The sequence below is a fragment of the Chlorocebus sabaeus genome, chromosome 3 (assembly GCF_047675955.1).
Source record: "Chlorocebus sabaeus isolate Y175 chromosome 3, mChlSab1.0.hap1, whole genome shotgun sequence".
NCBI classification, from domain to species: Eukaryota; Metazoa; Chordata; class Mammalia; order Primates; family Cercopithecidae; genus Chlorocebus; species Chlorocebus sabaeus.
Genome location: NC_132906.1, coordinates 10,207,015 through 10,219,314, shown reverse-complemented (window position 1 = coordinate 10,219,314; position 12,300 = coordinate 10,207,015). Strand labels below are relative to the sequence as shown.

The 12,300-nt window shown below is 43.6% G+C and overlaps 1 protein-coding gene across 3 annotated transcripts in view; it reads right to left on the bottom strand.

Moving 5' to 3' along the window:
• B3GLCT (beta 3-glucosyltransferase) overlaps positions 1-12,300 on the bottom strand; it is a 121,038-nt gene that overhangs the window by 79,648 nt on the left and 29,090 nt on the right. For all 3 annotated transcript variants that reach the window (XM_007960068.3, XM_007960067.3, XM_007960070.3), the window contains exon 4: positions 11,272-11,381. In XM_007960068.3, coding sequence (XP_007958259.1) covers positions 11,272-11,381 — 110 coding nt within the window. The remainder of the gene's footprint in view (positions 1-11,271; positions 11,382-12,300) is intronic.

Below are 12,300 nucleotides of genomic sequence, written 5' to 3'. Positions count from 1 at the left end.
GACTTCTGATTTTTTTTTTTTTTTTTTGGTCGGGGGAGCGGGGTGGTATTTGCAGGTTGCCTTGCCTGGAACCATAATTTATCTCTGGTTCTGCCTATTTCTCAGCTCCTGCCTTAATTCTAAACACTGTCCTACCCCTCTCCCCAAATATTCCTTCTACAGTGGCTGACTTCTGTGCTCCCCATCCAAAGTGATTCCCTGGGCAAGCGTGACCTTGGCCTTGTGCTGAGTTCCTACTTCAGTGTCTTCAAATGGTGCCCGGATCCTTGCTTTACTAGAACCTACTGAAAGCAATGCAATTATGCTTTATCTTCTCTCCTTCATTGTTTCCAATTTAATCTTACATAAAGTTCCTTTGGAGAACAATAATGGTTTTAGACAGGTGTTAATATGCTTTTGAAACTACAGGAAAGATTATCTCCGCATGGGATCCCCTTGGTGGCTAGACCCCAGGAACCAGAAGAAAAAAAAAAAATACTCAGGTGACAGCTTTGCCATCACAACATAAATTCAAGATACTTAACAGCATCATCTCTAGAGCCTGAGCTGTTTGCTCTCCTGTTTCATGTAACAAACAAAATATTTAATGTAAGAATTTTTACACAAATATCCACTCAAGAAGGAATGTTAAGTTAAAAAAAGAAGTCAAATCATAATTGATACAGATGCTGTGCACATAATAGGCATCTGAACCAAATAAATCCAAGCAGGTGATTTATTAGATCATTGCACAAACTCTCCCTTTGGGTTTCTGTTTGCCTCACCTCCACTTTGCTTTTTGTTCACATGCCTCTTTAAATAGTCAATCTTGATCACTTCATGTTACCCCTCCACAGGGAGAAAAAAACAGGGAAAATAACAGCTCTTCTTCAAACTCTGCATTCTTCTATGTGCAGATCCGCATTTAGGAAGCCATAGTCATCAGCTGCATCCCCACTCTCACCAACCCTCCTTTCCATTCGCTGCAATCTACAAAGATCACATTCCACTCCCAATACACACTTTACTCATCCCACAAACTGTTCCCTTCCAAATTCCAGTTCCTACTTGGCATTCCAAAAGTAGACCTTCTGGCAATTCATGTCTCCATCTTCCAGAACTATGTTCTAAACCTATGCCCTCCAGCTAATTTACCCTGTCTTTCCTACGTGATTTCACAAAAGTCTTCCCTCATTCTCCTCTCAGGCTTCACATGCACATTTAGCACAGCGTCAACTGAAAACTTTTTATATATTGCTATACAGCTTCAAAGACATACCGTCATTCTCAAGGCCCCCGTGTGTTTTCTACAGATGTCCTTCTGTATTCAAAAATGACTAGTATAACCATCGATGCCCAATTAATACTTGTTGAGCCAATTTTTTTTTTCTTTTGAGATGGGGTCTTGCTATGTTGCCCTAGGTGGTCTCAAACGCTTAGGTTCAAGCAATCCTCCTGCCTCAGCCTCCTGAGTAGGTGGGACTACAGGTGCACCTGGCCTACTGAGTAGATCCTTTAAAACACTGATTCTGTACTTAGAATTTCTACTTAATGATACACTCATTTACATTATGAAATAGTTACCATCTACCTCATAAAAACGAGAATACGAGTTCTACTAAATTCCTTTCTAATCCTTTGTGCCAGAGCAACCTAGAATGATACTCTGCACATAGAACAGAACCTGATAAAGTCAGCTGAGTTATAGATTGGAAAGAACATATAATTATCAACTTCAGCACCATTATAACTGCATGATAAGCTTCAAAATTGGAGCTGGAAATGACTACTTACAATGACCCTTGTTGTAGAAAACAAAGGAAACAGTTTAACTCTTCTACTAACAACTCCACGTACAGTATTAATTGTCAGATAAAAAGTTAGTTTAGGCTCTTTCTTTTTATATTCATGCTGTAATGATGAAAAATGTTTGTGTTTTTAATAAGGCTGCATTTTAGCATCTTGAGGCAAAACAGGCATAGGTAATGACTTGCCTAAGCAAAGAGAATAGCTGGAAACAGATGCATAATCACAGAAATCATTAAATTTTTGCACCTTAATTTTTTGGCAGACTTTGTAGTCAAGTGCAACCTGACAGAGTAATGACTAAACAGCAGTTCTAGACATCTGGTATTGTGGGAGGAGTACATATTTTGAGCTATCAGATAAATATTCAAATGGTAAAACTTACTGCTGACTTCTGCCTCACCAAGCAACTTTTACGAATGTTCACGGTGGGCAAATTGATGAAGAAACCAAAATTGCAACCTTCATGCTTCATAGTTGGGGTCCCAGGTGACATGAGGGTCCCTTACAGATACAGGTCCCAGGTGACATCCTGTCCCTTACAGGCACAGTGCATACCTGCCACACCAAGCTGCTGAGGCACCCCTTTGAGGAGCCAGCCTGCTCCTGCTCCCACAACAGCACTGGGACGCCGACAACTTCTGCCTCTTAGTTTTTCCCTTTCTCAGCTCCCATAGCTGACAGAGTCACCAGCTCCTTCTTGAGCATGTCCATTTCTTAAAACAGCCTCCAGGAGGCGGGGCACGGTGGCTCACACCTGTAATCTCAGAACTTTGGAAGGCCAAGACGGGTGGGTCACCTGAGGTCAGGAGTTCAAGAGCAGCCTGGTCAACATGGTAAAACCTCATCTCTACTAAAAATACAAAAAATCAGCCAGGCGTGGTAGCAGGCACCTGTAACTCCAGCTACTCTGGAGGCTGAGGCAGGAGAATCGCTTGAACCCAGAAGGCAGAGGTTGCAGTGAGCTGAGATTGCACCACTGCACTACAGCCTGGGAAACAGGAGCAAAAAAAAAAAAAAAAAAAAAAAAAAAAAAAAAAAAAAAAAAAAAAAAACCGCCTCCAGCTAGGTTTTAACTAAGGAGCCCTCCTGCCTCTTTAAAGTGATTTTGCCTCCCTACGCTTTGTGAATTTCAGCATTTAATTCTCAGAAGTTGATCTTATTTCTCTATTTTCATTTAGTTCCAGGTCAAGTTATCTCATCATTGCCCCCTAAGTATTGTCTACAGACCCTATGTTAGCTGTCAGCCATTCTTGTTCTTGGATCTTTTTTTTTTTTTTTTTTTTTTTTTTTTTTTGAGACGGAGTCTCACTCTGTTGCCCAGGCTGGAGTGCAGTGGTACGATCTTGGGTCACTGCAACCTCTGCCTCCTGGGTCCAAGCAACTCTCCTGCCTCTGCTTCCAGAGTAGCTGGGATTACAGGAGCCTGCCACCATGATCAGCTAATTTTTGTATAGACAGTTTCACCATGTTGGCCAGGCTGGTCTTGAACTCCAGCCCTCAGGTGATCCGCCCACCTTGGCCTCACAAGGTGCTGGGATTACAAGCGTGAACCACAGCACTTGGCCCCATTTATGGATCTCTAGAGTGCTATTCATGGAATAAAGTCAACTTTTAATCACACATGTGCCATAAAAAAAAACTCTGTAAAAGAAAAAATGATCCAGAATCCAGAATAATTGCAAACCCTAAAATCTTTCTGGACAGTTCAACTTCCAAAAGACTTGTTAATCCAAAAATGAAATTACCTAAGCTCTAAAAGCTCACTCTGGATCTTGTGAGCAAATTAAAGTTTTGTCATACCTACTTTGGTGCTCTTAGCTGTCTTCATCCAAGCAAAAAATTTCACAACAATAACAGACTAACTTATAATTAAAGGGAAGCTTCCTTATTGCTTTAGTCTAGGTTCTACTTACTATCACAGAAATTAAATGCTGGGGGTGAGGGGGGTGCATTGCTTAACAATATTGGTTAATTACGTGCCTTTAAATGTAAAACCAATGTTGCCACCTAGTGGCAATCTAAGTCCCCTACTCAACAGGTTGCCTAAAGAGAAAATCGCAAATAAAGGACAATAAAAACTAAGCATAAGTGTTATAAAGCTAAATAGATGCAGAGAATAAAGCACTAAAAAGTCAAATACTTTAAAGAAATGTAGCTATTTCCTAATCTTCAAAAGCTAAGGACAACGAATCAATAGAAATACAGTTTCTAATGCTGTGTGTGTCTGGCAATCCACTACATGCTATGGGGGATGCAAAGAGGAGTAGGGAACAGGTCCCACCTCCCTCTGGAGTCTGAAGGCAGAACAGATACACTGAAGGACACAGTACACCTTGGGGATGCATACATGAAACGCCAAATAAGCATCTGGGTAAATAGGTGTCTACAGATGAAAATGCCCATCACGGCCGGGCGCGGTGGCTCAAGCCTGTAATCCCAGCACTTTGGGAGGCCAAGACAGGTGGATCACGAGGTCAGAAGATCGAGACCATCCTGGCTAACACGGTGAAACCTCGTCTCTACTAAAAAATACAAAAAACTAGCCGGGCGTGGTGGCGGGCGCCTGTAGTCCCAGCTACTCGGGAGGCTGAGGCAGGAGAATGGCGTGAACCCGGGAGGCGGAGCTTGCGGTGAGCTGAGATCCGGCCACTGCACTCCAGCCTGGGCGACAGAGCAAGACTCCGTCTCAAAAAAAAAAAAAAAAAAAAAGAAAATGTCCATCACAGTGGACTGAGGTTACCTACAACAACACAGAGTCTGTCATAAACCCTGAAGGCATTAGTAAGTGACAGAAGCCAGTCACAAAAGGACAAACACCCTATGACTCCACTCTTTGAGAGATCTGGAAAAATCAAATTCACAGAAACAGCAAGTAGAATGGTGGTAACCACGGGCTGGGGGAGGGAGGAATGGGGAGCAGTGAATGTTGTTCAATGGGTACAGATTTTAGTTTCACAAGATAAAAAAGTTCTGGAGATCTGTTGCACAACATGATTCCACTTAACACTGCTGAGTTGTACACTTAAGATGTAAATTTTATATGTTTTTTGTCACAATTAAAAACAAATAACAACAGCGGCAGTGCCAGCAACAACAAAGCACACTGAGTGGGATGCATCCTGAGGTCAGTGCACAGGCCGCCATCCCGATTAGTCAGGCAGTCTGAGACTGGTCTCTCTGAGGCCTCTCTGGAGAATGTCGCATTACTGATGGTGATTTGACGGGCCGGTCCTCAGGTCCCCAGCATCCTAAACCGCCCCTCCTCTCTGTATCCCTTTGTATGGCCCTTCCGTCTGCTCTGACTCTGCCCAGCCCCTAGACACTGGTCTTCCCCCAGGGCCCATGGCTTCCCCTGGAAGCAGCACCTTCAAGCTTCCAGCCACTACCTATGTATGTTGCTGACTCTCAAATCTACCATCTTCTGGCCAAATCTTTCTCCTGAGCATAAAACAAATATCTAGCCTCCAGCTGCTCACACCCTCACTTCAGATACGACACCTGAAGTCATCATTACCTCTAAACCGAAGAACCTTTCCTCAGTCTCACTCAGCAGCCCACCTCATCTGAGTCCCAGCTGGGAGCGTCCCTGACATTCTCTCCAGCCTGGGTCCATCTCCCACCAACCTGGCCCTGCAGCACCCCTACGCCCCCCCTGGCCAGATCCAGGGCCCTGTCCCCAGCCCAGGACTTCTCAAACTGCTGTGGTGGAAGGCACACAGCAGTCTGCAACCCGCCCTGAGCAGTATGGTCCAAGACTAGTCCCACAGCCTTAGAATGAGGTTCCTCGCCCAGTCCTGGCTCTCTTAATACCATTCTCCCAAGGCCACCAGAGGATGGTTTTAAAACACAAACTCTACCAGGTCTACTCCCAAACGGCACTCCCTGGTAGTAATCCTCAACCAAGGGGCACTTTTAATTGTAATAGCGACCAGGGTCACTGCTACATGTATTGCCAGAGACGAGAGACGCTAATCACCTTGTATACCAAAGAGATACACCTCAGAATACCAGGAGAGCCCTCAGAGAAGCCCCCAGAAAAGTCTGGCTCCCCAGAGGATATACAATTCTATGTGACCATGTTCCCTCCTGACTTTCCAGGCCTGTGGCCCACACTTCCACCCCCCATCCGCTGGCCCCAGGACAGCATCAGGGCGCACACACCTGTGCTCCCGCCTCTCACCTGGCCACCTTACCTGCTGTCCTCCTTACCCAGAGAGCCCTCCCCTCCCACCTCAGCCTCAACCTAGCTAGTGCCTAATAGGTAGGCTCAGTTCCAGGATCAGCACTTTCAGAAATCCCTCCTTGAGCATCACATTCCCCCCTCAGCTCCCCTGCCCCACCTCACCATGGTAGGGGCCCTCCTTTGTGTTCCACGTATACCCTTCTATCACTGCCCTTCCACCTTGCTTGAAAACTGCCTGGTTGGCCGGGCACAGTGGCTCATGCCTGTAATCCCAGCACTTTGGGAGGCCGAGGTGGGTGGATCACGAGGTCAGGAGATCAAGACCGTCCTGGCTAACACAGTGAAACCCCATCTCTACTAAAAATACAAAAAAAAAAAAAAAATTAGCCGGGCATGGTAGCAGGTGCCTGTAGTCCCAGTTACTCGGGAGGCTGAGGCAGGAGAATGGTGTGAACCCGGGAGGAAGAGCTTGCAGTGAACCGAGATCACACCACTTGCAGTGAGCCGAGATCACACCACTGCACTCCAGCCTGGGTGACAGAGCAAAAAAAAGAAAAAGAAAAAAAAGAAAAACTGCCTGCTGATGGCCCTTCTCCTCTCTGGGACTGTGCATTCTTCAAGTACCAAGATTATGTCTTGTTGATCTTTGTATCCCCAGTACTTTGCCCATAGTATGTCTTCAAATAGGAAAAGAATGAATGAGAGGTTCATAAATAAATTCCGCAGACTAAGTGAGTCCTTGATATGGAAACAAAATCCTGACTTTGGCAGAGACATTGATTTGTCCCTCTGTATCCATGCTCCCTTTCCCTTCTAAAGATTAGAACTCCTTGAGTTCTAGCTGAATCCAGGACCACCCAACCAGACATTACACTTCCCAGCCCAGGTGTAACCCACGTGATATACCCTGGACATAGGTACATAAAGGGACACAACATATACAATTGCAAGGTACAAAATCCTTAAAAGGAAGCAGCTTGGCCTCCACACACTGGAATGGAGAATGTAGGTCAGCTTCAACCAAGCAGGACAAGACACTTCATCCAAGTAACAGGACAGAGGAACCCAGAGCAGAGCTGCCTCCCCAGGCCCCCACCGACTGGACTGTTGGGTGGGGAGAAGTACATCTTCCATCTTCTTTTTTTTTTCAATTTTGTTTCAATACTGAAGGATTTCCATCTTCTTTAAGTCACTGTTATGTTGTCTGTGTTAAAGTAGTCAAGTGTATCTTCTGGTTCTTTTTCATATTATCTCCAAAAGATTTAATTATTCATAAGATCATATTTTTCTAGCACCAGCTCATACCTAATTTTTTTTCTACTCTTATTCCTAAACTCTGTGGTTTCACTGAGAGAAGTAAATAGCTACTATATTTAATAAGAGGGAGGTTGGCCATTATCCATTTAAGAGTTAATAGGAATAAAATACGTAAGTTACTTAAATTTTCATTTTCATTTGATAAATTTCTTAGAGTCAATTCAGTTGCCATATGCTGAATACCTACTATGTTCAAGGTGTTATGGAAGGATCCAAAGAAGTGTTTGCCTTCAAGGAACTTATGATTTAATACAGCATGTGCGTGCATGCTTGTGTACGTACGGGTGAAGGTCCATACTGTATGGAGGAGAAACACAAGGAAACTTCTATTACAGTAGAGAAGAAAGTAACTCTGGGAAAGACAAGATCATGAATTTCAAGGATTCAATGCTTGGTTCTGAAGAATCAACTCAGAAGACATAGTCTATTCTCTGCTCTCAAAATTTGTAAAAGAGACAGGTAACAAATAATACACAATGAAAAGTATACAATAGAATTTTGTCCAAGATACAAAAGTGGAACCAAAAAGGAAGTAGCTTAGCACGGTGGGTCAAGACGGTGCGCAGAATACCTTTATGGGGATACATAGGCTTGACAAGAAGACAGGATCTACAATATACAAAGCCACAGGGGCATAGCAGGTGATACGGTCTGAATCTGTGTCCCCACCCAAATCTCATGTGGAATTGTAATCCCCAGAATTGGAAGCAGGGCCTGGAGGGAGGTGACTGGATCATGGGGGCAGTTTCTCATGGTTTAACATCATCCCCCTTGGTGTTGCCATGAGGAGAGTGAGTTATTGAGAGACGTGGTTGCTTATAAGTGTGTAGCACCTCCCCTCTCTCTCCCTCCTGCTCCAGCCACATAAGATGTGCCTGCTTCCCCTTCACCTTGTGCCATGATTGAAAGTTTCCTGAGGCCTCCCCAGAAGCTGTCATGTTTCCTGTACAGCCTATGGACCCATGAGCCAATTAAACCTCTTTTCTTTATAAATGGCCCAGTCTCAAGTATTTCTTTATAGCAATGCAAGGATGCACTAATATGGCAAGTGATCCTAGAACCACATAAAGTTTGAAGTTACCGGCAAATAAAGCGCCAGGGGGTGAGTGGTAGAAGATGAAGCTGAGATCCAGAGACAGGAACTTCAGTTAATAAGCTCTGGTGCAACTATCTTGGCACAAGGTAACAAGCAATGGAGGTTCCTTCTGCTCTGCTGGATCCACACCTGCTCAGCTGCCTACCGTCTTGCCTCAACCTTGACAGACATCAAAGAGAACTATAACACACATTCTCCATTCCTATATACAACTGCCAAGTTCAGTTTACACAGGAACCTCTAACCATCCTCCCCAGAGCCTAGAGTCAGTTTTAAGCATTCGGTGCTCTTGTACCTGGGCCCTATCCTTTGCAGAGCCCCAGAGCCTCTCAAAGAAGCAGGCATACCCAGCCCCCAGCAGCACCCTGCCAACTCTCATTTTTCCTAAGGGGAAGAGGAGAAGAAGGAATACTTTATAATTTCTATTGCTTCCCACCAAAACATACCCACATGCCTTATCCCCGCTGTAAACCAAGTCCCAGGAACACTGCCCTGCTCGAAGATGCTCTGAAAACTACTCTTCCCAGAAGAACAGAAGCAGAAAGACAGGTAGAGAGCCAGCAATGAATATCCATTTGCACAGAAATAAAATTGGCCAAAAATAAGAGTAGATGAACAGTAGAGGAAGTATAGGGGCATATGCAATCAACTAGGCTTGGATGGCAAGGGGCATCGCTATCCATATCAATGTCAAGGACTACTGGGGAAGATACATAATCTAAAAAACACAAATCTGTATCTGCAAAACGAAAGGTATTGCTGGGAGCAGCAGCACATGCAGGTGATGTAGGGAAAAGTGTGCTCTTAATTCATATGAACAAGGGATGCCTAACTGTGGTTCTGATGTCATCACTGATCACACAGTTTGGGGTAACTGCCAAGGTCTGACTGAGCAAAATCCAGTTAGAGCTTCCCTGGACCCACCTGAGGGATGGATTAGCTGGGCTTCCGGCTCCTCCTCCTCCCTGCAGCGCCTGCACTTGGCTACGGCACTAGTGCCTCCAGCAGAGCAGACGGAAGAGGCCAGTGAGTCAAGGTTGCTGCATGTCTGCCTCTCTAATACAATCCATGAAGGTTTAGTAGGAGAAAATCTCCAAAAGTCAGGTTTCCAAAAAAAAAGAAAAAAAAAAATTTTTTTTTTTTTTTTGAGACAGAATCTTGCTCTGTCACCAGGCTGGAGGTGCAGTGGTGCTACCTCAGTTCACTGCAACCTCTGTTTCCTGGGTTCAAGTGATTCTCCTGCCTCAGTCTCCTGAGCAGCTGGGACTACAGGCGCACACCACCACACCCAGTTAATTTTTATATTTCTAGTAGAGACAGGGTTTCACCATGTTGGCCAGGACGGTCTCGATCTCTTGACCTCATGATCCACCCACCTCGGCCTCCCAAAGTGCTGGGATTATAGGCATGAGCCACCATGCCCAGCCAAAAAAGAAAAATTTTTAGCTTATCAAGCTGCTCCTATCTCTGACTACTGAAAAACAATCTATCTATAGCATGTATTACTTTCCTCTCCCTTGAGAAAGCATGATGTTTCAAGCACAGCAGCCCAGAGAACCCGGCCTTGCAGGGACACAGGACAGTTCGATTCATTTATATATAAAGCATTTAGAGATTAAGCATAATAAACCCTATTCCCAGCAGTTTCTTGCCTTGAATACTGTTAAGGCTGTTTATGTTTCCACTGACATTTCTGACCCTTTATTTTCCAGTACCCATGAAGAGAAAGAAAGCAATCTGTCAGCCACATATGTCTCCTGTCAAAGAGTTCTTTCCTGGGAGAACAGAGGGATAGCATTTATCTACAGGCAAGTACTTCGGTCTTGAAGGCCATCACAACATGGTGCAGAGGTCTTGATGGACTTACACACATACATGTATATATAATATATACATATAAAGAAGGAAAGCACCTATAGGGCAGCATAAGGTAGATCCTCCCTCACTCCAAACCTCCAGCATTATTCAGAGCAGCTTTATATTCTGTTCATGCCTATTTTAAATGTTATTAAAATGTACCTACATGGGTAGATTTTTCTCTCCATAATCCTTCTGGAATATTACATTATAAATCAAATCAAAAGTTAAATTAATGACATCCAATTAAAAAAGCAGATTAAGAGACTCATAGAGGAAGCACTGCACTAAGATTAATGAAAATGTTATTCCAACATGAAAATTGCCTTAGAACTTGTTACCAAAATTTCGAACGTTAATTATCTCTATTTTAAGCCTTGCCTTTAAAAAGTTATTTCTTCTACTTGCTTTTATCATACTTCGTGACAAATCCACAGTTGCCCCACACAATTATATAGTTCTCTTAAATTTATATATATATATTTATATATACACACACACACACACACACACACAAATAATTCAGAATATGATAATTTGTGCATTAGGAATTAACCAAAACATTTTCTTTCTTTTTTCTGAGACAGAGTGCCACTCTGTCACCCAGGCTGGAGTGCAGTGTTGTATCTTGGCTCACTGCAACCTCTGCCTCCTGGGTTCAAGCGATTCTTCTGCCTCAGCCTCCCGAGTAGCTGGGATTACAGGCATGCGTCACCGTGCCTTGCTAATTTTCGTATTTTTAGTAGAGACGGGGTTTCGCCATGTTGGCCAGGCTGGTCTCGAACGCCTGATGTCAAGGGATCCACCCACCTTGGCCTCCCACAGTGCTGGGATTACAGGCGTGAGCCACCACGCCCAGCTGACCAAAATATTTTCAACAACAAATACTCAATATTAAGTAAGCAAAATGAGCCAGAGGAGTTATTCTCGTCTAAATAAAAACCGATTCTCCACAGATCCAGTGTTTTGGAAAACATCAAAGTAATCAAGAAATATGTAACTGGCAGACCCCCCAGCCATTGCTACATACCTGTGTAAGATCGGCAGCCTGCTTGAAGATGCTTTTTTTTAACTGTTCTGCTCTCTTTGCATGAAAAGAATTACTTTGACTCTGGATGACGAACACAATTTCTTTTAAGTCTAGAACAAAAAAAATTTAGTTTTCAGGTATTTCTTTTTACACAATTATTAAAACAAACTTGAAAACAAGTGAAAAATAGCTACAAGGCAAACCTTCAGGCAATAAACTCTTAAGGGGAAAAAAATAAATTTGTATGTAATTCTAGAGACAAAATTTTCCCCCTTTTTAAACTGTTTGCCAAACTTCCTTCCTACAAGTTAGCAAGCAAATAAGCTGACTGTCCCGGACCCAGTCTACGGCATCAAACTGAGAAAGTGCTCCCGCATCTGTCAGAAAGAATGACTGCAAATGTGTGAAAACATCTAGAACGCTAACCTTCCTAGTAGCTGAAAATCTAACGTTCACAAGTAGCTTTTTCAACCTGTTATGAGTTGAAACATATCCTCCAAAGTTCATATTTTTTAAGTCCTTACCCCCAATACCTCAGAATGTGACTTTATTTAGAATTGGGTCTTTACAGAGGTAATCAAGTTAAAGCAAGGTCATCAGGGTGAGCCTTAATCCAATATAACCAGTCTCCTTAGAAAAAGGAGAAATTTGGACACATAAACGACACACACAGAAGGAAGATGGTATGGGACACACAGAGAAAATGGCCATCTACAAGCCAAAGAGAGAGGCCTGGAACAGATCCTTCCTTCCCAGCTCTCCAAAGGAACCAACTCTGCCCACACCTTGATGTCAGACTTCCAACCTCCAGTACTGTAAGACAATACATTTCTCTTGCTTGTACTAAGCCACGTTTTGTGGTACTTTGTTATGTAGTCCTAGCTCACTACTACACTACTTCAAGAATGTTCTGAATGGCCCTTTAAGATGACACTCAACAGTAACTGCCCATCTCCCAAGAGTTCACAAGGGTTTGCAAATAAGTAACTCAATAATCCCTACCCTACCTCATAAGGCACCTAGCCAGGA